A 27092-nucleotide genomic window follows, 5' to 3' on the forward strand; every position below is an offset into this window, starting at 1 on the left:
TCAGAATTTTATGTTAGCATTAATGTATAAAATTCTTAATTATATAAGTCCATCTCAGAGATACCCTTGTTATAGTTGCATGCTTAAAATTTGAACCCGGCAATTCTATTGGCATTTCCTATGTCTCTTTTTATTTTGGATTAATTGCACATTTCGTGTTCCTATTTTTCATTTCTTTGAAATGAAATGAACTATGTTGATAAAAAGATGCTACTTGAAATTTACTTTGATACCTTTAGATTTTAAACATTTTAACAAAATATAAAGCAATACTTTAAATTTACATTGTCATCTTTTGTTTATGAGTTTAGATTACGTGGCATCTTGCCTTACAGTATCTCTGGGAGGAAGGAAACAAGCAAAATTATTTCCTTGAATTTATAGATGATGAAGACATCAAGACTCAGCCCATAACTGCTACATATTTCCTGTGGTACTGAATTTTTCGATTCAGTTATTTTGTCTGCCTTTCTTCTGGTTTATGTGCCAGACATGGAAGTACATCAATGTATTTGTAGAACTAAGCAAACCAATATGAACTGAAATATAGGTGGTCTGGAAAGCAACCTCGGGCGTTTGCAGTTATGTCACTACTGGCAGGTGGGAATGCCTATATATGAGCAATTCTTGGATAAACTCAAAAGACAGTGAGTTTCAGAGTGGGATTGGCATGGGACAGTTCTAATTAATAATTGTAAAGTGAAATAAACATGTTTTGGGATAAATTCCAGGAGACTGTCACAAAATATGTGAACAGGAAGAATCAGATCAATGTCACTGGATGCTAGTAGAATGTAATGCTATATATAAAAAAGATAACTCAGGTGAGGGGGGTGAGGGATAAAAGACTACACGCTGGGAACAGTGTACACTGCTCAAGTGATGGGTGCACCAAAATCTCAGAAATCACCAATGAAGAATTTATTCATGTAACCAAACACCACCTCTTCCCCCAAAACGTATTGAATTACAAAAAACAAAGATAAACCCAAAGAAACTACATGTAAGTCAACTTTGAATTATCTACAATGATTATCTAGAAAAGTTGAAAAGGGTCCTTACAAATTGTTTGCTGATGTTATGATTTTAAAACAAAGGCCAGAAGGGAAAATGATGCTATCAAAGTTGCTTTGGGAAGACGAAAAATCTTTATGCCTCTTCCTTGCATCTAGATATGAAGAATGGTCAGAGACATTCTTGGGTATAGTAATGCCCGAGAGAAATGAACTAAAATTAGAGCTCTTCAGTTTGGAAATATTAGGTTTAAAAAGAGGGGTCATGATGGAAATACATAAAATAAGGAAAGATATATGGTGTAACAGTGGAAATTCTCACTACATTCAAAAAGAGTCCACATAGTGTGCAGAAAGCAAAGGTTATTTTAAAGATTCTTTAACATAAAAAATGTAAAGCATATTAAAGAAAATAGAATAAAAACCTGGGTTATTCAGACTTGGATTTAATGTTAGCCCCATAAGTAATTAATACCAATCGAAAGCAAACATAATCAGATACTTAATAGGACTGGCAGAAACTTTCACTTCTGTTCACTAGGTCAAATTCAATACAACTCAACCCATATATTAAGCATCTGCTTTTTGCCAGACCTTCTTCTCAGAACTGGGATACAGCCTTAGACAAAAGTCAATCCCCACTCTCAGGAGGAGAGAGAGAGAGGCAATAAACAATTGAATCACATTTTATAATGTTCGGTGAGATAGAGGACCATGAGGAAAAATAAAGCAGGCAAAGTTGGTAGAGTTGAAATAGTGTGCACACACATGCTATTTCATAAAGAGTGATGGGGAAGGTGAACTTTGATTGGAGACTTGAGAGAAAGGAATGAGCTTCCAGTACTGAGTCGAGTCTGCAGTACCTATGAGGTTAGTATTATAGGAAGCCAGAAGAGGACAGCAGAGAGCTGGGGAGCAGAAGAGGCACTGTCATACCTGTAGAACCTGCTGCTCTTGGAATCTGTTGGATTCCCACGACTATGGAAGCCTTCGGGAACAGAATTGTGGAAATAAACTATAGTGTGTGAGCCACAGAAGAGAGTTGCGGTAAGACATGGCCACGACATAATTTGTATATGCCTGGAGGAGAAAGGCCTGCAGAAAGGAAAGGTTAGGCAGGAAACTGAAACAGGTAAAATGGGGAAGCTGTCAGGGGATACAGATAACTCCAATCAGAATTATCCCTGTAGCCAAGGGCTTGATGAGACTCCATCTGTAGCTCATTAATGTGGTTTCCAGAACAGCAGTTTGGGGGTGTTTGAGGATGATATGAGTCACTTTGTTCCCTTCCATAATAGCAGAGTTGGGTTTGTGTTTTCTATGTCTTTCCACATTCTTGAATTAGAAAGATCAAGAGGCAGAGAAGTAGAACCAGTTTCATCGTCGTACTCAACTTCTTCTATTGACAGAATGAGCTTCCAGGCTCATTGAAATGTTTCCCCCCTCCTCCCATCCTCCTTTCTTTCTGTTGGTTCCTGTAGCTTTGTGGCTTTGTTTACAGATTAAGAAATAACGGAGGAAAAGCCATATTCCTCCTTGTTACCTGTAACAAATCTAAGTTGAGGTTATTGGCATTAATCCCTGCCTGCCCCTGGTCCCTGAATGTTAAGGTAAAGCAACAAAAGTTTTATCTAGAGTCTTAATAACAAAAAGAATGCTTTTTTAACTGTATCTTTATGCAGTTTTGGCTGTGGGAGTAGTAACCGTTGTTTTTCATTTGATCCCATGTCAAACATCATAGTATTTTGTTTCCTATTTTCTTATGTTCAGTTTATTATTACTTTTAGTTCAGAAAGTCTGTTTCGCTATATTTTATAAATCCTTTCAATGAACATGCTTTCTTTCCTCCTTGGTTATGCCTTTAATGACATGTTTTTGCCTCCTCTGATGCTTGAGTAACTGGAATCAGAAGCTGCATAAGACAGCTCTACCATAATCACTTTGAGTTCAATAAGGAAGGGGACCTTTACAGGCAACTTTTTTCCTGTTTTCTTAACGGGATTAAGAAGCTCAGCTCTTTAAATTCTTGCATATAACATTGACATTTCCAGGGTGTGTTTGGACCAGGGAGTTCAAAGAGAAGGAATAAAAAAGAAAAGCCAATATGACTTTGTTTTTTACCTTGCTGGAGGAACTGTTTGTGCAAATCGCTTGTAAGCTTATTGACCTGAATCTTTGACTCCTTGTTTTCTCTGGATTTGGCTGGAGTGGAGACACTGATGGAGCACTGATAGGGCTGATTGAACAGCCCCCAGCTTTGCTTGGCAGGAACCTCCCTTCCCTTCTCCGCCACCTCCCCCTCCCTCCACATGACATTATTGTTCCTTGGCAGAGTCTCTGTTTTCCTGGATTCAGTACTTCTTCTTTTTCTTGAAATTTATTTTAAAATCATTAGTTTTTCTTAGGTAAATCATATAGCCATGCAAAATGAGAAGTAATACTTTTTAGAATGTAAAATTACCCACTAGCGTCCTATAGGCCGGGGCGGTGGCTCACACCTGTAATCCTAGCACTTTGGGAGGCTGAGGCTAGCAGATCAAGAGGTCAGGAGTTCGAGACCAGCCTGGTCAACATGGTGAAAGCCTATCTCTAAAAATACAAAAATTAGCCAGGTGCAGTGGTACACGCCTGTAGTCCCAGCTACTCTGGAGGCTGGGGCAGGAGAATTGCTTGAACACGGGAAGAGGAGGTTGCCATGAGCCGAGATCATGCCACTGCACTCCAGCCTGGGCAACACAGTGAGACTCCACCTGAAAACAAAAAAATAGTGTCCTATAAGTGCTTTTATCTCATGAGATTGAAAAAATATATACCTTATGACCTTGTGGCATCACTCTTTTATAGCCATCTTAAAAGTCCCAAAACATGGTTTTTGTTTGGAATGAGATTTTTTTTTAAAAAACCACAATTGTTGGAAAAATGGGAGAGCATGTGAAGGAACTCTGTTCTTATGAGAGTAAACATTTTCTTAGTTTTGATGGAATCGGAAGGTATACAAGTTTGCTTCATGACTCAGTGTTCCATGTAAGGGTCAGATAAAGCTTTGTCTACTTACCTCATCTCTCATTTCAGATGTATCATCATAACAATTGCAACCAAATTAAAGTGATTAATTTTATACAACGTTTGAAATGACCCATGGTCATTTATATAAGTAATATATGATAATATGTACTACTGTTTAGCATATGACAAACTAAATTCATTCTTTCTGTGAGCTGACCAACAGATCTCAACTGTGCAGTCTGCCAAAGATATTTTTGAGGCATATTAAACTTGATAAAAAGCTCTTAATCTTCGCACATAAATGTAGATTTTCTTATTAATATGTAAAATTTTTCACAATGTTTTTGTTATCATTTGAGAAGCAACAGGCAATATTAAAGTGTTTGCCCATCCATTACCTGATGGGATATCTTTATCTCTGGTAGGCCTAAACATAGACTGTGTAATGGGAAATGTAGAAAGCTGTGGTGCGATGAATTTAATTATAGTAATAAACTCAGCCACTTTTTGTTGTTCTTAAAAGGTCAAGTAAAAATAACTGAATGTGTTGCACCAATAAAGTAAATACTGATAAAGGATGCAGATTGCTGTTTCAGCTTCTTTTTTGTCATTCAGTGAGATTCCTGAGATTGGCATTAGGGCTATATGCCAATTATAATAATTTTAATAATGGTAATAACAACGTCCATTTGCTGACTGCTCCCGAAAGTCAGACATCTTCCTGTGTATGTATCATCTCTAATCAGCTTACTGTCCTACACGGTAGATGCTGTTTTTGCCTGTGACTTCCAGAGGCTCAGCAACTTGGCCAAAGTCAACAAAACTACTAAAGACTAACACAAAATTAAAACTTGCATTATTGGTGCTTAATAAAAATAGAGAACTAATTCTGCTTCCTGATGTCCACTATGATATAACTCTTGTAGAAAGAGGGAGAGGAAAACATCTGAAGAAGGTTAGATATATGAAGTATGAAGCTCACTTATTCAAGGTATTTTTAACTGGGCATTTTCTAATAAACACTTATTGTACATGACGTGTCAGTCAAAAATAAGGGTGCTTACAAAACCAAATAAACAAAAAGGCTAACGTAAATGAATTAGGGATGTTCTTAAAATATTTCTATCTTTTGGTACTTCTTTAAAGACTCTATCAATATAAACCATTTTGTAATAAGGGGAGTTGAGGTTTTGATATAATGTAAGGGGCTATATTGAAAGCATGTTAGTCTCATTATACTAACTGAAATTATATTACCTTGTTTTAAAAACATTCAATAAGCTACAGTTTCTCACTGCCTGTTTCTTATGATGTTGCTTTCAGGTAATTTAAAAGAGTGAGGACACACCAAAATGTGTGTATTTGGGCAGAAGCCAGTAATAAATGGCAGGAATGTTTACAAATCCATCAAAACTATTTGGATAAGAGCTTCAGGCTTGTAGAAATGTTTGCAAAGTGAACTCTTTAAAATAGTTTGACCTCAACACAAAATAAGACTAAATAAAAAATGAAGAAAGGAAGGAAGGAAGAGGGGAAAAGGGCATTGTTTGCAGGGAAAGCTCTGGGCACTGTGAAAACTTTTCACTTTTCTGAAGGAAATGCAGTACAACAGATGGTAAGAGTGGAAGTGAGATAAACATAGGAACTGGAAAAGTAAGCAATGCATTCTAACAGGTTCTGTATCAAAGATCTGGAGAAGTAGAAAGATTAGACAAGGAACGGTTCTGAAACCTGACAGTGGCTGTATCTTACCAAGTCTTAGCACGTAGCAGAGATGGAAAGTGGAATTGCACAGACAGTAGGCTGTGATTATATTTTTCTGACAGAAAGGAAGGTCTCTTTCAGGATTATTTTTAATGATATAAATTTATCAAGCTGGAAATCTATCATACAGATATATAAAACACTTTGCTTACTATGTATTTAACAATGTGATTTGATGTAATTTCTATTGTTGCTATATGATTAGCTCAAGACACTGTATTTTAGGTCTTATGTAAACTGTAATTTTTTTCAATGCAAATTATGGCCCAGGCAAGTTAACCAATACTGAGAACCTATGTTACCTGTTTCTGGTAAGCATGGATATGTATGTGTGGCCGTATGTGATCATGCATGTATAGAGGCAGAAAGAGGACTACATAAAGAATTTTCTCATTTCTTAAAGATACAGTGACCTAAAAAAAAAAAAAAAAAAAAGATACAGTGACCTAAGAAGGAGTGACCTAAGAAGGGAAAGAAAACGTGCACAAGTTAGACAAGGATATATATATATATATGGAAATAGTGTCAAACTTGGGCTGATTAAGGAAACAATGCATTCACTCCCAAGCTTCCTTATGGTAATGTGCCTCATTCTAATGTGAAACCACTCACCAGCACACATCTGCCTCATTTAATCTGTGCATTCTGTACTCCTATATTCTGTATTGGTGGCTGACTCCTAAAGGGAATACCAAAATACAATAACCTTTAACGAGAAACAACAATTCTACAAAAATGCAAAGTGATATTAAAAAAAATGGACAAGGAAAGTAGCTTATATGCTAAGGAAAACCCAACTCAGATGTGTTTTATTTACAATATTGGCAGTTGTGTTGGGTGACTTTTAAGGTGCCCCTAAAAATATCAAATTATTAATAAAAGGAATATATATTAAAAATTATGTAGTATGCATCTTATTTTCACACTTAACATTGTCAAATGTATTAGATGTATTCATTCTCCTTTTTAGTTTATTTCACAATTGTTTAATTATTTTTCTAGCAAATGATAGACCTAGGACAGTTCAAAACAGTGTGGGACAATTGGATAATTCAAATAAATATTGGGTATTGCTTCAGAATTCTGAGGCTCGTTTGACAGGGGTTTCTGAACACCTGAGCACTGGGGCAGTACCGTTTATCTGAGAAAGATATTTCTGACCTTTACTATGGTTACTATGAGGTTAATGAAGCTTAAACTTCAAAACTCCTCACTTGGACAGACTCCTCCCAAGGCCCTGTACCTAATTTTTTAGGTGGGACTTTGAATTCTTTTTCTTAAGGAGGCCCCCTGAATTGTATAAGTTTTGGTCCCCACCAAGCCTGAATCAACCCCTTTTAGTACCTGTAAGTATTAGTGATCTTCAAAGGAGACAACCAGGATCAAGAATGTTAAGTTTGTTTTCAACTTCCTAATTTGTTGGAAAACCAAACAGATTCACAAAAAGAGTTTGTGTTTATATTAGATACCTGAATTCCAAATCTATTATCATTATAGGATAAGTTACCCTTTGCCTAAAGAGACCACAGATATTCATGAAAAGCCTGATTTTGAAAGTGCTATGCTAAAAAATGAAGAGAGAGGGAAAGAATTTCTACATTTCTGAAACTCTGGAAAATGCTGTGGGTATTATCTATGTTTTTCTGGTGTTATCACCAGCAGCCGAGAACCTGTTGCTGGCACTGAGGGAGGAGATGCTGTTGGAAGACCTTGTAGTAAAAATAGTCTGAATGCGTCTTGTGATAACTTATTTGGGACTATCTCTGGTGTTGGAAGCTAGATGTGCATCTGAGTTAGAAGGAGGCTGATGGGACCTAGAATACTCTTTTTTTTCCCAGAGATGTGGAAACTCTGTTAGGATTAGGTGCAGCTGTAACAATAGGTTCCCAGAAGTGGCCACAGGACTCTTTGGCTTGTATCCCATTGTCCACAACTTTTTTTTTTTTTTTTTTTTTTGAGATGGAGTCTCACAATGTCGCTCAGGCTGGAGTGCAATGGAGCGATCTCGGCTCAGTGCAACCTCTGTCTCACGAGTTCAAGCGATTCTCCTGCCTCGGCCTCCTGAGTAGCTGGGACTACAGGCGCCCCCCACCATGCCTGGATAATTTTTTTTTTGTATTTTTAGTAGAGACTGGGTTTCAGCATGTTAGTCAGGCTGGTCTCAAACTCCTGACCTCAGCTGACCCGCCCACCTTGACTTGCCAAAGTGCTGGGATTACAGGCATGAGCCACCATACCTGGCCCACAACTTATTTTTATGATGTGGTCCATGCTAAAAGAGAAGCCTCTGTTTTGTTGTCAAGTGGCCATATGCCCAACTCTAAATTATGTTACTATGGAGGGTTTTCAGATTATATAAAATGCATAGCTTTTATTTGCTTTGCTTGGTTATTAGAATAATTAATGAATGAAAGCATAATGGCAGTCAGTACATTGAACATTCCTGCATTAGCTAATCCAGCAAATATTTATTGAACACCTGCTATGTCAGACATGTGAGACATGCTGTGGATACAATGGTAAGTAAACACAGGGAAGGTCCTGGATGTCATAGAATTTACCTTATAGTGGGGAGGCAGACATTAATAAAATAATCACGCAAATGGTTCAGGGTGGTTTGATCTAGTGAGGAAGGTCAGAGAAAATGTCTGTAAGAATATGACTCTTGGCCAAGCATGGTGGCTCACACCTGTAATCCCAGCACTTTGGGAGGCCAAGGTGGGAGGATTGCTTGAGCCCAGGAGTTTGACACCAGGTCGGCAACATAGGGAGACCTCATCTCTATAAAAAACAACAAACAGAAAACCTAGCGGGGCATGGTGGTGCATACCTGTGGCCCCAGCTACTTGGGAGGCTAAGATAGAAGAGTTGCTTGGGCCTGGGAGTTTGAGGCCACAGTGAGCCATGATAGTACCATACCACTGTTCAGACTGGGTGACAGAGCAAGACTCTGTCTCAGAAGTAAAAAAAAAACAAAAGAAAAAGAATGTGACCCTTAAGCTGGAATAGAAGTTGGCGAGGCATTAACTCGGCAAAAAAGAAGTCATAGAGTTTCAGGTAGAGGGAACAGCATTTGAGCGACACCAGCCTGGTGAGCATACAAGGAGAGCAATAGAGACGGGTGTGAGTTGGGCCAGAGAGACCAGGAAGGTCAATGATCATAAGGCTAAGGACAGGAAATAGTAGAGGCAAGGCATAAAGAGGAAGATAAATGTTCTGAAAGCTGAAATATGAAATTGCAAATCTGAGCTTTCCATAAGCCATAGTAGAGAGAGAAAATGGAAGAGGAAGATAATTCCAGTGATCAAGCAGGAGGAAAAAACAGGATTTGTCAGGAGAAAGAAATGTTAGTCCTTATTTGTGAGCTCTGAGAGTCATTCATCATTAGAGTGTTTGAACTAGTGTTATATAAAGGGCATTCAGATATGGAACGATGCCTTTGTTAGGCCTAGAATATGCTTTCTCTATTGGCTACTTCTCCAGCCTTAGCATTTTGAATGTGTAGCTTAAATAAAGTCCTATTTAATAATACAATGGAACACTTTGATAATGAGTGATTGCTTACAAATAATATTCTTAAATAAACACAGAGGCCGACAAACAGAAGGGATAGTGGTTTCTTGCTAGCAGAACAATAGAATTGTGATTGGGTTATAGTACAGAATATCCTCATTTAGAGACCATAAGGTGTTACTGTGTCTCTTCTTTGGAACAAGAAATGTCTTAGCTATTTAGAATCTTCCTCTGATGGGAATGATATTAGTTACAGTGAGACTTTTTGAAGGGAAGGTAGGGGAAGGGATAATAAAAATTATTTAAATATAAGCTTTGAAATATAAATTTTAGAAACATCATTTAAAATAGAATGTTGGACTGGGTGCAGTGGCTCATGCCTGTAATCTCAGCACTTTGGGAGGCTGCAGCAGGAGGATCACTTGAGGCCAGGAGTTTGAGACTAGCCTGGGCAATACAGTGAGACACTTATATCTACAAAACATAAAAATAATTAGGTGGGCATGGTGGCTTGGGCCTGTTGTTCTAGCTACTTGAGGCTGAGGCAGGAGGATTGCTTGAGCCCAGGAGTTCAAGGTTACAGTGAACTGATTGCATTGCTGCACTCCAGCTTTGGCAAGACTCTGACTCAAAAGAAAAAAAAAAAATAGAATGCCTTGAATGCCTTATTTTCCCACACTTGCTTATGTATCTCACCCTTTCATGTGCTCGTTGAGAGAAATAATGAAGAATAAAATTATCGAGAGATATACCGATTAAAAGTTGTCTTATTTTATCTCGTGGAAATTTCCCTTATGCATCAAATCTTCAGTGAACTTAAACTTTGAGAAAAACTCTTTTCACATGGAGGATAATATTGATAGCAGGGATAAATGTTCAGTACTGTGTTCAGTAATTCAATGTTCTTTCTTCCTCAGTTATCAATACTTTAATTGTGACTTTTACATGATGTCGATAAACATAAACATTCGTATTTTCAATATTTTCCCCTTACTAGCTATGATGAAGCACTACAAATGGCAGTAGTCATGCATTAACTATAGAAATTGAGGCTGGGCACGGTGGCTCACGCCTGTAATCTCAGCACTTTGGGAGGCCGAGGCGGGCGGATCATAAGGTCAGGAGATCGAGACCATCCTGGCTAACACGGTGAAACCCCATCTCTACTAAAAATACAAAAAATTAGCCGGGCATGGTGGCGGGAGCCTGTAGTCCCAGCTACTCAGGAGGCTGAGGCAGGAGAATGGCGTGAACCCGGGAGGCGGAGCTTGCAGTGAGCCGAGATCACGCCACTGCACTCCAGCCTGGGAGGCACAGCGAGACTCCATCTCAAAAAGAAAAAAGAAATTGAGTTTCTTCTCAACATGACAGTGTTAGCCCTGGGCCACTGTTATCAACTGTTTCAGGATTGTTTCCTCATCTGCGGTCCTCAGATGTATAGCCAAATAAATGTGGGTTCTAGTCTTTTGATTTGCTTAATCTTTCATATTAAGGAGTCTGAAGCTACTGTCAAAATAATAACATTTTGTCAGATAGGAAAGCCCCAAATAAGTTACAAAGAAGTCACATGCATTTTTAAAAAATAATTGTATATTGAATATAACTATCCAGAAGATGGGAAAACTCCACATTTTATTATACATAAGTAGTAAGTCAAAGGGACACCTGAGTTAGAAACCAGGATAGGAATCCACAAACATAATGAGTCTATTCTTTTCAAACAGTTGAAATTCTTAATTTTTTTTTAAATTTTTTTTTAGGTATTGCCATAAAGGGAACAGCTGCATGTTTTTATTTTTGTTCCTGGAGATAAAATCGTGTCTATAATTTGTTAACATAGAGTTAATTTAACATGACATTTCTGTTTGGATAATCTATAACCAAACAATTGTTTTAAGTTACACAATATTGTGAGGCTATTAGGCAAAGCAAACACAAACTGAATCTTAAACTTTAATGTCCTCGCCCTTCAGTATGAGCTGCAGTTTTCTGTTTTTGACTGTTACAGTCCTTTAACCAAAGCTATCTTGTCTGATGATAAAACCATAAGTGTATGAAGCTCACACATTTTTCATCTCTTTTATGACCTTATCTTTCATGAGCTGCTTCTGTGAAGGTATCCTAACTATAGGAAGCACCTGGAAAACATATGTGATATCTATTCTCTGATAAGCAGTTGTGAACAAGAAAGTAGATCTGTCACTTCTGAACTGTTCATTGTTAAAAAATACTTTGATGATTTAGCTGATTGCAAAATACATTATAGGGATGACTAACAGCTACAGTAACACTCCTAGTCAAGAAAGTTCAATAGTTATATTGTACAAGAATTTCTATAAGAGGTTAATATTGATAGGAACTACATGGATTAAAAGAGCAAGGTTGAGAAGGGCTGTTTGCTTGCATGACTGCTTTCAAACACTGCTGCTATTCTGTGCTGAAAAAGTGACTGTCTCGGAATGTGGCAAATCTTTAATTTCTACAGAAGTATTTAACTTTCAGTGAAAAGGTGTTTGTTTGCGGTTTTTAAATTATTTTTGCCTGGCGAGTGGAGCCACTACTTTTACCACCTTACCAACAATACCTAAGATGGTATTTAAAGATTCTGTTTCATGTGTTTCAAAGACTATATTCAAGTGCATTTCCCCGAGCCATTTATGCTACGCATTATATTGCTCAATAACACCTTCAATTTCCTCCTGTAGGACTCTCATTGATTCTGAAACCTAGACTAAGAAAAATGGAAAGGCCCACAAAATACGTATGCTGTCTTTTAAAAGAGTAACAAAAGAGTTTAATCTTGCAACAGAAAACCATTAACTTCATAGCCATAATTTTAGAAATATTATAGATTTTGTTACTGCTTGACATTTATTCCATTTCATCATTTTATGAATTGGTCGCTGGATATATATATAGTGGTTATCCCATTAAATATGTTTACGCTTTGCTGAAAATACACTGAAATTTCTATTTAAAAGTATATGAATAAAAAATTTAGAAAGTAAATGAATGGATGTCAAATGACTTCCTAGCTCTTTCTGTAATTCTCTTCTTGGCATCCTTTTTCTGTCTTCCTTTCCTCTTCCTACCAACACAGCTCGTGAAGCAGTATCTTGACAAACTTGTCATTATTATCTTGCTATTAATTATTCATTCCAGTTTTCCTAAGCTACTCTAGAGTACTGATTTCAAACATAGAATCAAAAATGGATAGAAGTAAAAAAAAATGTTGGTCAATAAAGTCAATTTCATTTAAACTAGGAAGAAGCTTGGGTTAATATGAAAATAAAATTATATTTATAACTTTTTCATGAGAATAAATATATTGGAAGGAAAGAAGCAAGTCTCTATTGTGAGAAAAAAATAGTTTCTTAAAAGTAATTCAAAGATTTCATATTTGATTAAATTATTTTAATCACTTATTTTTCATTAGTAAAAAGCATTAAAAAATGAAGTATGTCAAAATATTACCATAAAAATAAGAACTAGTTTTCTGAGATAAAGTTAGAAGATGAAGGGTCTAAAAGTTGGAAAATTATGACATTTTATTTATTAAATAGAAAGAATGTGCTGAAAGCAATTAATTAGCAAATGTAATGATATTGTAGTAAGTTATGGTAAAAAGAATGAAACTAAAATCTAATTTTTTAAGTGCTCAGTGAGCAATGGTAATTGATTAACATTTGTATGTAGTTGATTTTTCTAAGTGCCAAGTAAAATAGTAAACCTTAGGGAAAAAATAGTGCTTATGAAGATCAAATCCGTTAAACATTTTATTTTAATATGCAAGCGGCTGGGCATGGTGGCTCACACCTGTAATCCCAGCACTTTGGGAGGCTGAAGCAGGCTGGTCACCTGAGGTCGGGAGTTCAAGACCAGCCTGACCAACATGCAGAAACCCCGTCTCTACTAAAAATACAAAATTGACCGGGCATGGTGGTGTGTGCCTGTGGTCTCAGCTACTTGGGAAGGCTGAAGCAGGAGAATCGCTTGAACCCTTGAGGCAGAGGTTGTGGTGAGCCAGGATTGAGCCATTGCACTCCAGCCTGGGCAACAAGAGCGAAACTCCGTCTCCAAAAAAAAAAAAAAAAATTATGCAACCATAATGAAGAAATGGGACTTAAACATGATAAGGAGAAAGCAGCTGTCAGATCACATCCTGCTGTCTCTGTTGCTTGCCATGTAGTCAACTTCATGGTAATGTCCTAATAAGTTAGGGGCATGGTCTTTGGAGTCAGACTAACTTGACATCAAATCCTGGTTCTGCCACTTACTAGTAATGTGCCTGGGCATCTTTCCACATCTCTCCCCCTTGGTTCATTTTTCTGAACTATAGGAATATTAATACATGGCAGAGCTGTTGATGTGATGTTTATAAAACATTTAGCAATATACGAAGTGCTGAGTAGTGCTTAAGAGATGATAGCCATGTTTAGATTTAATATAGAATCTGGTCTTGATGACATGATCTATACCTTATTCATCTCTATGATTTCAGTGTTTTGCATATAGCAGATATTGAAATGAATATGAATTAAATTCTGATCCATTCTGTTTTCTACATCCAAATTTATCATTTCGTATGAGATTATTTTGTTTTAGTCATCTTTCCTTTTTTATTTGCATTCTTTCTTTAAGAAAAGATTAAATAATTAGAAAGTTTAAACTATTCTTTCCTCTCCAGATTTTTTTATTAATGTGATATGTATTGCATACCCCTTACTTAGTTTTACAAGTAGCTTAAAATATGTGCAAAATGTAATTTATTTTGAGCTGTTAAATGTGTATACTTAACTACTTTTGTAGTGCTTCTTTAAATATTCGACAATACTTATTTTCAGTATCTCCAATTATTTGTAATGAATGAAACAAATTGGAGCAAATCATCCAATGAATCTAGGTTATCAATATTCAGTATTGCTACCAGGTTGAAATCTAAGTTCTACAGTTCTGATTTGGCAGTTAAGTGACATTTAATGAAAGTTTTTTAATCATATGAAACTACTAGTTCAATCAACCCCTTAATAGGTTGAATTACAATATTTTCATCTTGCCATTTTCTTTTTCTGTCAGATACTGGATGAGAATGATCAGGGGTAAATTTGGCATATACTGAATGAAGGAAAGGACTTCACTCGGTCAGCCATTAGACAGTTGAAGTACTTTTTAGCATCTTAAAACGTCTTCTGGATTATACTCTTACATCATTGAGTTATCTAGTTTCACCACCTTCAAGCTGCCGTGTTTCCTGCCCAATAACTTAATTACCATAATCTTTTTCCTATGGGACTCTTTGGGAAGGTGGCTGCCATTTTTAATGTTAAAAATTGTTTCTGGCCGGGAGTGGTGGCTCACGCCTGTAATCCCAGCACTTTGAGAGGCCCAGGTGAGTGGATCATCAGAGGTCAGGAGTTCGTGACCAGCCTGGCTAACATAGTGAAACCCCATCTCTACTAAAAATACAAAAATTAGATGGGCATGGTGGTGCGCATCTGTAATCCCAGCTACTCAGGAGGCTGCGGCAGGACAATTGCTTGAACCCAGGAAGTGGAGGTTGCAGTGAGCCAAGATCGTGCTACTGCACTCCAGCCTGGCAGGGCGAGACTCTGTCTCCAAAAAAAAAATAATAATAATTAAAATAAAAAGTTGTTTCTAGTCATGTAGCATCAGAATATTAAACTTACAGAGTTCAGTTTCATGTCTTCAAATTTTCAGACATTTATTGGTTTCTTCCTCCAAGAAACTTCTGTGGCATCAAGTCTGGGTTTGTTGTCATGCTTGTGTGCTCCTGTCCCATCATGAACTTCTCCCCTCAAAACACTCATCACACCAGCTTGCAACTCCCTATTGATCTGTCTATATCCTACACTGGTCTATATGTGATAGATGAGAGAAGTCGTTTGTTTTATATTCTCAGTGCCCAACACAGTGCCTGGGCCTGAAAAAGCTGTGTTTTAATGAACTAATAAAGAACACTTTGTATGACTTCTGTTTAGCAGAGGTGAACATTTATCAATTGAACTGGATCATTTTCTTTAAGTTCTAATTTTTGTGGTAGCTCTGATTACTCGGCAATGTATTCTTCCAGACACACTCCTTTCTATTTTTTCTCATTATTTTTTCTTCCAAAAATATGTAATTTGCCTAATAAAATATTTTGGGGTAGACTTAACCATGGTCTCACAAAAATTGGGAGAGAGAATGTCTGAGACATGAGTGTTGTTACGGAATGAATAAGGGAGAACTCAAAAGACCGGAAGTCTGATAAGTTATGTTCATAGGAACTTAGTCAATATAGGTTGATTACTGTATTTGTATCACAGGGTCATATCAGTCCCCCCACTGAAATACCTCCAGTACATCTCATTGCAGTCAACATGAAGGTAGAACTCCAAAATTCATTATATGGCTTCTTCATGGTCAGTCTCTTTTTGTGCTTCTGGTCTCTGAATTTCTATACTTTATGTCTTACCACTTGGAATTATTCATGAACTATCTTAATTGTAGGTTTTTATCAGTGGCTACTGCTCTCATGCATATTGCCTATTTCCCCAACTAGATTATATGGTCCTCAACAGAAAGCACTGTTTTTTTTTCATATTTCTCATTATATTTTCAAAAATATGTGTGAGTAATGTTAATGATTGATTGAATTTTGCATAGCTCCATGTATTTCCAACTAAAATGTTAACAGTAAGATGCAGGAAGGCTTACTCCTTTGTGTGAATGTAAGGACAATACAGTTAATACCAGAATATAAAATAACTTCTCTAAGTGGTTCTGCTTAGATTTTATTCTCTGTTATCTGGGCCCTTGGCTATATAATTTTTAACAGTGTGGCCTCATGGTTGTTTGTTAATGGGTTGCTCTGGGATTATTATTCAGGTGTTCATGGTTCTCTCCTCAACTGGAGGAGAGATGTAAAGAGAAAGGATGTTTTGGAAAGAATGCCAGACTAGCAATTAGGAGACTCAAATTTAATTGATAAACTTGTACAAACTGCTGTTCTTGGTGGCCTTTATGATGCCATAGCCCTACTATCCTGCTTGTTGGGGAAAGGAGATTTACATAAAACTGCTTCAGTCTGCCACCCCTGTGATGTGTGGGAAGCACTTATTGCCGGAACATGAGAGTTGAGGAAGTTCCTTATGCAGAAACTAATATGGTAGCTGTAAGACCATGGATAAGTTATTGACCCTATCTGTGCATCAATTTCCTGAATAGTAAATTGATCTAATTTGGGCTACATGTTTTCCTGTTTTCCAAAGTCCCCTCTGGTGCTCAAATCCCTGTGTTTCAAGATTCATAAGGAATAAGAAAAGTGTTTGGAAGGAGTGGATACTATTTAAAAACTGTAGGGTATATTCTCTATTCTTTACCATTGGGGAGAACAACTCCTTTTGTATACATCCCTGAATTAGCTCCCAGAGTGAAACTCCATTTAGTCTGTGGAAATGTAATGAAAAGGTCACTCACCTAAGTGGTAAATAATTGTGTAGATTCTAGCCTCCATGAAAAATTAAGTATTGGAAAGGTCAATGTTTCCCCAAATTGGGTCAGGTATCCCTAGTGGCACTCAAGAAGATTAAGATGGTAAACTGATATTTTATTAAATAGCCTTGAATCAATGGTAAAAATGTTCTCAAGCTTCTTATATTCTTTGTATATCAGTGAGAATGTCTCAATTTCATATTACCATTTATCACTTAAATACTCCTCTAGTACTTGCTACTCTTTCTAATACAAAGCAATGAGATAGAAACTCAGAGTCTAAATAGACATGGTAGCTAGCATTTAATAGTATTATCTGTATTTTTGTTGAATCTATTTTGTGATTACTTTCTATTTTTGGCATGTGATACTGATTTTCCCTTTGTAGTAGTGATAAAGTTTTTGTTTTTCATATATGTTGTTTGTTTTTAAAATACATTTTTGGGGTTTTTTTTAGTTTATGAAATAAGTTATTAAAAAGTGAGTCAATTTAAAGAAAGTAGCACCCAAAATATTGCATACATGGTGACTGGCCCCAAATCATAAAAGTAGCATAAGAAGTTGAGAAGAAATGGGGTGTATCAGTAAGAGTCCATCAGGAAACTGATGATGTGGTCACTGGGTTTAACTAAAGGTATTTTGGTGAAGGGATAGTGCACAAGGTGTGGGCGGGACTAGGGAAACGAACCAGGGATGGGAAGCATCTAAGGGTTCACCACAGTAGGAAGCTGTTAGCACTTCTGGTCCCAAAAGACATGAGAGAAGATGCAGGAGCAGGAGGGCAACATAGAACAGGAGCTCTAATTCTGCGATACAGTCACTGCTAGCAACTGAAGACCATCAAGAAGGAAGGGAATAAGGGATGAATACCTGACTTCTCTCTCCTCCTACCTCTGATCCTCTGCTATGCTATCAGTGCCTCCGGTGGCTGAACTCAGAAATCAGAGGCCAAGAGATGGGAGCGGTGGCTCACGCCTGTAATCCCAGCACTATGGGAGGCCGAGGCGGGTGGATCACGAGGTCAAGAGATGGAGACCATCCTGGCCAACATGGTGAAACCCCATCTCCACTAAAAATACAAAAAAAAAAAATCAGCCGGGCATGGTGGCGCGTGCCTGTAATCCCAGCTACTTGGGAGGCTGAGGCAGAAGAATCACTTGAACCTGGGAGGCGGAGGTTGCAGTGAGCCGAGATCACACCACTGCACTCCAGCCTGGGTGACAGAGTGAGACTCCATCTCAAAACAAAAACAAACAAACAAACAAAAAAACAAAAAAAACCCTTGGACCTTACCTTGCATTTTCATTTGTCAACTTACTCTCCTTAATTGTGTTTTTATTTTCAAAAAGGGACTGTCATTTTCTGTAACTATCATACTGTACCTACCACAGTTCTTTAAACATAGTAGATGCTCAATAAATATTTTATGGAGGGAATTTCATCGGTATTCATTCTGATAATCCGAATGGGCAAAAGGAGCAAAAACTGTGTCTCAACAAAAAAAAAAAAAAAAAAAAAAAAAGAAAGAAAGAAAAAAAGAAATCAGAGGCCAAGGGCACCCTAGTGTTGGAGTCTATAGGAGTTCAGGATCCCTGGGTCACAAAGCAGGGCCAAGAAGGAAGAGAGCAGATTGGGACCAGCAAGAAGGGACAAGCAGAGAAAGTCCAGGAGACATTAGGGTTCTCCACCACAGCTAACATTGCGATTCCAGTTATGCCAGTCTGCTAATTATATGACATTAGTTCAGTACTTAACGTGTATGTAGGAGTGATATTCAAAGACTACTGGTATGGCCTGGGATCTGACCAATCCAAACGGATACCATAAACCTCCTGTTCACCAGGCTTTCATCCCATAGTTTCTGGATTGAGAGAAGCAGGAGGAGGCTCAGTAGAGAAGGGCCAGAGCAGGTACAGTCAGGCAGAAGGGAACTTGGTTAGTTCAGGGCTAGCGTCTACGTAACCTGCAAAATGGGGCACAGAAGATAAACCCTTTTTTGTTCCTGAGCCTTTCTTACGGTGTGCCTTTATGCTTGCTGAGACTTGGTCTTATTTGTTTTAGAAATGTTTTAGAAATTTGTTTTGAAAACTTGGGGCCGGGCGCGGTGGCTCATGCCTGTAATCCCACCACTTTGGGAGGCCGAGGAGGGCGGATCACGAGGTCAGGAGATCGAGACTATCCTGGCTAACACGGTGAAACCCCGTCTCTACTAAAAATACAAAAAAAAAAAAAAAAAATTAGCTGGGTGTGGTGGCGGGCGCCTGGAGTCCCAGCTACTCTGGAGGCTGAGGCAGGAGAATGGCGTGAACTCAGGAGGTGGAGCTTGCAGTGAGCCGAGATTGCGCCACTGCACTCCAGCCTGGGCGACAGAGCGAGACTCCGTCTCAAAACAAAAACAAAAACAAAAAAACAACAAAAAAAACTTGGACCTTACCTTGCATTTTTATTTGTCAACTTACTCTCCTTGTGTTTTTATTTTCAAAAAGGGACTGTCTTTTTCTGTAAATATCATCCTGCACCTACCACAGTTCCTTAAACATAGTAGATGCTCAATATTTTATGGAGGGAATTTCATTAGTGTTCATTCTGATAGTTCTGAAAGGAAAAATATTTTCAAAAATATTTCAATTTCAGACATGGGATTCAGTGGTGTGGTTTATGTATTTTATTCTTTAATATCCACTAGAATCCATGCTTTCTGTTAAGTAAACTGAGTTCAACAGAGCTGACCCTGGGTTTCTACATTCCTACTCCTTACCTTTATTACAGTTTTTAAATTCATTTTATGAAGCTACACATAGAAATGAAAATAAAATGTATGGAATTTTAACTTCAAAACTCATATTAACGTCATGTTAAGTGTCATTCATTGTAACCATGATTTCCTGAAAATTCTGTATTTTCTAAGTAACTTTGGAAGTTTTTAGAAGTTCAGTGTTTTTTTTTGTATAATCATATAAAGATTTAAGTGGTATTAGAGGGTTGGGAAACTGGAAAATAGTTATTGGATACTTCAGAGAAAGCTAGATAGGCAAGCAATTTAATTTAAAAATCTTGGCATTATTGGCCGGGCACAGTGTCATACCTGTAATCCCAGGACTTTGGGAGGCCGAGGCAGGTGGATCACTCGAGGTCAAGAGTTCAAGACCAGCTTGGCCAACATGGTGAAACCCCATCTCTACTAAAAATACAAAAATTAGCCGGGCGTGGTGGCAGTCACCTGTAATCCCAGCTACTTGGGAGGCTGAGGCAGGAGAATCGCTTGAACCTGGGAGGTGGAGGTTGCGGTGAGCTGAAATTTCACCATTGCACTCCAGCCTCGGTGACAGAGCGAGTAAGACTCCTTCTCAAAAAAAAAAAAAAAAACTTGGCATTATTAAATTCAAGGCATAGTTGCTGTGATTTTGGTATTCATGTTTTTTTGTCTTCGTACTTTCTTTTTTGTTTTTATTTTATTACCATTTCTGGCAAAATATTAGTTAATATTTTAAAGTATGCATTATGTTAAAGTGGACTACTTTTCTTAAAAGCAGCACATACTTTGTTACAGTATCACTTAAAATGAAGGTACTCATTAATTAGACTTTTTACTTTTAAAATATGGTTGTATCATTAAGGTTTCTCCTTTGCCATAACTATATTTTTGCTCAGAATGTTACTGCCTTTTTAAGGTGAAAATGATGGCATAAAATTATAGAAACTAGCTGTATTTATTCAAGCAAAAATATAGGTTTATAGTTTCTTTTACGGTGAGGAGTTGAGTTGCTGGCTAATCATTTAATTATGGCCTTTTATACTACATTTTTAAAACAAATAAGACCCAGTCTTAGCAAGCATAAAACTGGGGAAAAATAAAATAGTTCTTCAAAGTAATCTAAATTCAACCAAAACCATAAATATGTCGTATTCTATGATATTTATTTATCTGCATCTTGTCTTTAGAAAAGTTATAATTTGGAAATAAATGAGTTAAGTTTTTCTGTATTGAAAGTATTAGAAAAAATTATAAACTGCAGTTTCATTTTCTTCTTATATATATTAATAACTCCAAAGGAAAATTTACATGGAAATGTTTTTATTGTTTATAGTACTTAACTTCATTCATTTATTGAAAACAAATACTGATTTTCTTTATTGTGAAGCCACAATAGATATCAAAATAATCATGAACATTTATTAGTATAATGACAATATGTATAACAAACCTGTAATTAGATATTAGATAAGGACAGCCCTTTATGAGGATGTGAATGTGAAAGAGAGAGCTTTGCTCATTTTCTTTCTCTCCTTGTGTTGGTGTTTTCCAGGTGATGATGAAGGAATCCAGGAGACAGCAGAATCAGATGGGGACTCACAGTCAGAAAAACCGGGGCAACCTGGAGTTGAGACAGATGACTGGGATGGACCAGGTAGGAGAGAATATTTAAAATTCAAGAGTCTTTACTACTGTTAGAAATACACATTTTTCTTTTTTTCTTGAACATTAGTTAGCTTGCAAAAAATGTTTTGTGTGCTGGTTACATGAGAGTTTAAATAAAGATTATTATTTTAAAAATACTTCTTAGATTCTTGTTATATAAATTATAAAAACCAAAGTGCTACCTCTGCTTGAAGTTTCCATTGTTTTTTTCTTTCATCATCATGTAAAATTAGTCAATTCTACTTGCTTCTTTGAACAAAGGATCTTTAAGCTATGTCCAAATTTAAATTGGGCACAATATTAAAGCTTACAAACAAGAAACAATAGTACTTCAAAGAACTATCATTTTCAGTTTAGTCATGTTTTAAGTCATAGGTTGAACCTCAATACGTATTTAGAAGTTTAGAAAATATCAAAAGATGCCCCCTTTTGATTTAGGTTTTGAGTAACATTTTCATTTTGATGAGGAAAATTACATTTGATTTTAAAGATCTTGACATTTAATCATTTAAAGAAAAACAAAAACTGATCAAAATACTCCACCACAGCAATATAAATGTATGTAAATATATAACAGTCAAAAGAACTCTGCAGAAAAAAGGCTTTATATTTGGTGCCAAGTGATTTACAATTGATAGTATATTTATAAATGGAGACTATTATGTCACAAGGTTTAAGAATATAAGTGAGTTCTGAAATAGTTTTAGCCATAATTTCCAAAGCAGTAACGTTTTTCATTAAGAAAGATCCCTATATTTCAATCACATTTTCACCCTTGCATGACTTTGCAAATTGCTCTCTGCTGTACGTGAAGAAGAGAGGAACTCCAGCAGTAATTTTCTGAAACCAGCAGCTGGAAAATATAATGCAAACAAAAATGAAGATACAGTATATCTGATTATTATGATGTCATTTCTAATGTTATTCATCATACACACAAATGTTTGTATTCTGTGTACTATAACATAATGCTATACAAGATTTTATATCAAAAATGTATTATATTTAAAGTACCTTATTACCACATTTTAAGAGTTTGAAGGAAAATATAGCCTTGTGGCATTTTCACCTTATGGCATGATGCTTCTTCTCAATGTGGGGAAGAATTCCCTCGATTAAAAAAAAAAATAGGAAAAAGATTTTCGGAACATCTAGGTTTTGTCATGGAGGTTACCTTTAACTTAAAAACAGTGAGTGAACTTTTATATATTATAGTTCCTTTTTTTTTTTTTTTTGAGACAGGGTCTCACTCTGTTGCCCAGTCTGGGGTGCAGCGGCATGATCTGGGCTCACTGCAGCCTCCAACTCCCAGCCTCAAGTGATCCTCCCACCTCAGCCCTGCAAGTAGCTGGGACTTCAGGCATGCACCACCACAACTGGCTAATTTTTATATTTTTTGTAGAGACTGGGTCTCATCATGTGGCCCAGGCTAGTCTCAAACTCCTGAGCTCAAATGATCTGCCCGACTCAGCCTCCCAAGGGGATTACAAGCATGAGTCACTGCACCCAGCCTCTTATAGTTTTTTCTTTTCTTTTTTCTTTTTGAGACAGAGTCTCACTCTGTCGCCCAGGCTGGAGTGCAGTGGCACGATCTCGGCTCACCACAACCTCCGCCTCCCAAGTTAAAGCGATTCTCCTGCCTCAGCCTCCCAGGTAGCTGGGACTACAGGCGTGTGCCACTGCACCCGGCTAATTTTTTGTATTTTTAGTAGAGATGGGGTTTCACCGTAGTAGCCAGGATGGTCTCGATCTCCTGACCTCGTGATCCGCCCACCTTGGCCTCCCAAAGTGCTGGGATTACAGGCGTGAGCTACTGTGCCCGGCGATAGTTCTTTATTCGTAGAATTAAGTATGTATATGTTAATTTAGAAGTGTTTTTACATTTAAAAGTTGAGTTGGTCTTTTAGATATGCCTGCTTGCGAAAAGGTACATTCTGGCTTACTCTTACAATGGGGAAAATTTGTAGGGAGTAGGTTTTTATCTTTGTTTATGTCTGAGGCCCATAGCTTTTCTAGTGACTTGGGAGTAAGTAAGCAAATTTTAGGGGATAAAATGCCAAACACATGCTGTACGCCAAGTGCTACCTTTTTCAGGAAGCTTTTCGAGAAATAAAGTTGTATTTGTGGCTAAAAAAAAGAAGGGGAGAGAAAGTGAACAAGGTGAAGAATTATGCTGTCATTCAAAATGAAGAATTTTGCATTTTCATTTAAATTTATTTAATGTATTTAATTTAATGTTGTTTTTATTTATTTGATATTGGTAAAAAAAAAACTTTATACTCTTTTCTGGGCACATATGGTTATGACAAAACTTTGAAGAGAAAATATATCTCTAAGCAGGTGTGCCTACAAGAAAATTTCTTCTTTGTCTATTATAAAATAAATAACAATTTTTTCTCTATACACATTTAGCCGAAAAAGGGGTTTTATTATTATGAAAATCCCTGAATTGAAGTTGATTCATAACAAAATAATATCTATTTATTTACTTTTGAAGGTAGAATATTCATTAATTTCCTTTAATCAGGAGATTCGGGAGAAAGTGGGGGTATTTCGCGCTTTCGCTATTGCATAAACAGCAATTACTTCGATGTTACTACTGCAAGTTTTGTTATTAATGAAATAGTACTGGCATTGTCCAACTGTAGTCAGAGAGAAAATTGTGCAACTTTTAGTGACAGTTTCCAAACGTATTGGAAAATGGGCTTTACTGATGGTTACCCCATTTACCCTGATATGACTATTACACATTGTTTTCCTGTCTTAAAATATCTCATATGCCCCATGAATATATACACCTACTGTATACCCACAAAAATTAAAAATTAATAAAAAAATAAAATAGGCTTTAGTTTAGATTCCATGGGTTTAGGTTCAATTCTGGATTTAATACTCACTAGCTGGGAGATTTTTGGCAAAAAATTTGGAAGTTTGGCAAAAAAAACCCCCAAAAACCTGTTCTCTCTTTACCTATATCCTCATTTGTAAAAAAATAGAAAATAATATTAACAACTCTTAGAGAATTAAATCAGATCATATACATAAAATGCCAGTGACCATTATTGTGGCTTTGCAGTTGTTGAGTCTTGAAGCCGAACCTTTTAAAATTCTTCTTAGAGTTTCTAATGCCCAGTAGTATATCTGATGAAATAAAGAGAAAAGTTTTGTCATACTAATTGAGTTTAGCCGCAAATTATTGATTAAGATATGAGGTATTGAAACAGATTTGGATTTCAAGGTCTTCTAATTTTAAGGTTCTCCACCTCAGTTCTGACAGTCACCCTGAGAGAGATGATTTTCTCTTAAAATAGAACAGAGTCAAAGGACGGGGAAATTATCTAAAGAATTTGAGGCATAGAGCTGACGTCATTTAAGATGGATCAGGATTTATCTTTTTTTAAAAGAGTTTGATTGACGACGACGCCACAGCCTTTCTTGATGGCTGAATTAAATAATGAATCAACTCCCGTCTGAAGTGTTCCATTTTATCAAATGCAGATTCCACAGTGGAAAGTACTTTTTTCCTTATGTTATTCAACTAAAAGATGCATGGCACATGTATACATATGTAACTTACCTGCACATTGCGCACATGTACCATAAAACCTAAAGTATAATAATAATAATAATAATAATAATAATAATAAAAAAAGAAAAAAAAAAAGATATGTTTTGTTATCACTATTGCTCACACCTTTGTTAGCTGTTATGATTAAGTGGAACCTAAACTATCTTTAAGAAAATTATCTTACATGTAAACATTTCTATGTGAAATTCTTTCATGTTTAAATGTTTCTGATTCCTATTTAAGTATACTTCAAGTTCCTATGAATCTTTCATGGTTTGAATGAAAAGCTAGACACACTAAGCTAGTAAGGTTCAGGCCAATATAAAAGTCATTATCTCATTATTTCAGTACCTCTCACATCTGTTAATGTAATTGTTCTTTCTTATAAAATTTTACTTGGACACTTCTTTGCTTGGAATCTAATTCACAGAACATTTGCTCTTCACTATTCTGGTTTTTCATCTGTCTTTGCCTATATTTTATTTATCTCATCTGTCTTCTTTTTAGTAAACATCTTTTATTTTCTTTGATTGTCCTCACAAATTTTGGTTTTATCACTCTCACAAGTTCTTCAGTTTACCAATATTCTTATACGTCTAATTATTCAATAAATATTTATCTTGCATTTATTGTAATAATTGTTAAAAGCACTTGGGAGAAGTTCAAGGTGTAACATGATGCTGTCCGTATTCTCATTTTTTTGATGTCATTTCCCTCCTGTAGGCTTCTTTAATTATTCATGTACCGTATTTGAGTCACTGATGCAATAATTAAGCATCTCATAGAATGGAGAGTAGAGTATGGTTTAAACTACAGAATGAAGTGTACAGATTTTAGATCTGGCATGTTAAGTTCAGAAGTTTAGGCCAAGCTTCAGTTTCCTTATCTTTAAAATGGGAATAATAATAGCTTGAAATACTGTGATTTGGATGAAATTTGAAAGAGGTGATATTTACAAAGTGTCCAGCACAGAACTTGGGAGAGAATAGGACTTGCTAAATGTAAGTGGTCTTCCCTTACCCTAGGACTGAACTTTGTTAAACACTTTTCACTATGTCCTTTCAGACTGACCAATGTTGGAATGTTGACCTTATTTTGAAAATAGTGTTTACATCCCTGGCGATCTTAAGAACCACATTCCATGACCGAAGTCTGTTTTCTGTACTTGTATTTAGAAGGAGACTAGGGAAAGAAAATTTAGGTAAATATTCATAAATCTGTCATCTACCTTTCTGAAACAAGCACCTTAAAAGTCACATCTTACTTACATCAACTTTCAGTATGCTAATTCTCTGAATTACTTTATTAAAACATGGTTACTTCTTTTTGCACTTGAGAATAGTGAAAATCTGATTTGTCTGGTACAATATTGCATGAAATCTTGGTCTTACCATCAGGCTTATAGCAGCTATAATTGAAACTTCCAGGAGCTCAAATAAAGGAAAGGAAAATATCATGCTACTTAAATATGCAAATAAGTACATGTACCCCCCCCCAATAACATGTGTTAATGCAGACATACACAGGTATAACATTTTGAGCAGGTATTGAAATTCTTTGACACAAACTTTTCAGGATAAGTGTATACCTCTATTTAAATAGATTTTAATATTTATATGTTAAGCTTTGGGTCATTTCAATAAAAATGAAGTAGAAAATCCAACACTATATTGATGATTTGATGAATTAATAGAATAAAATTAGTAATCATTTTTTGTATTATACATTTTCAAATATTAAAACTTGCTGCTATGCTGATAAGTCAGAGTTTCCATCAAAGGTAAATTATTTTGGGGGTAATGTCATGAATGGAGAAGACCAAAAACCTTCCCTCTGTTTATATCTTGGCTCTGCCACTTATCAATTTTGTGACTTTGAGCAAGCTATTAACACTCCAAGGCCTCAGTTTCCTTGTTTGTAAATTAGGGCTAATAATAATAACTACATAATTAATGAGATTTTACATCTAAAGCATGGAGCTCAGAGCTTCCTAAGTGCTCAATTAATTACTCTTAATATTACTTTTACTATCATTTCAGCAATTGTACCTGTGTGGCCATTACAATGCCTTACATGTAATAAGTCGTTGTTAAACATTAGTTGCAGTGAGTTAATTTGGCAAATGATTTTGCAATGTAAAAGTCATCGTAGTATTATGTTAAGTATGTTCTATTCCACCTGACTTAAAACATGATTCAATTCAAGAATTTTTTTTTTTTTTAATAGTTCAAAGAATTTTTATATATACCCTTCATCTACATTCCCTAAATGTTAGTATTTTAATGCATTTTCTTTTTCTCCTCATTTCCACTCC

General features: G+C 36.3%; 1 protein-coding gene across 6 annotated transcripts in view; it reads left to right on the top strand.

Annotated features, from left to right (window-relative positions):
- The window catches only part of ZFPM2 (zinc finger protein, FOG family member 2), a 486710-nt gene that overhangs the window by 103090 nt on the left and 356528 nt on the right, over nucleotides 1-27092 (top strand). For all 6 annotated transcript variants that reach the window (XM_054497587.2, XM_054497589.2, XM_063669020.1 and 3 more), the window contains one exon: nucleotides 21098-21199. In XM_054497587.2, the coding sequence (XP_054353562.1) occupies nucleotides 21098-21199 (102 nt within the window). The remainder of the gene's footprint in view (nucleotides 1-21097; nucleotides 21200-27092) is intronic.

This window comes from Pongo pygmaeus, chromosome 7 (genome assembly GCF_028885625.2).
Source record: "Pongo pygmaeus isolate AG05252 chromosome 7, NHGRI_mPonPyg2-v2.0_pri, whole genome shotgun sequence".
NCBI classification, from domain to species: domain Eukaryota; kingdom Metazoa; phylum Chordata; class Mammalia; order Primates; family Hominidae; genus Pongo; species Pongo pygmaeus.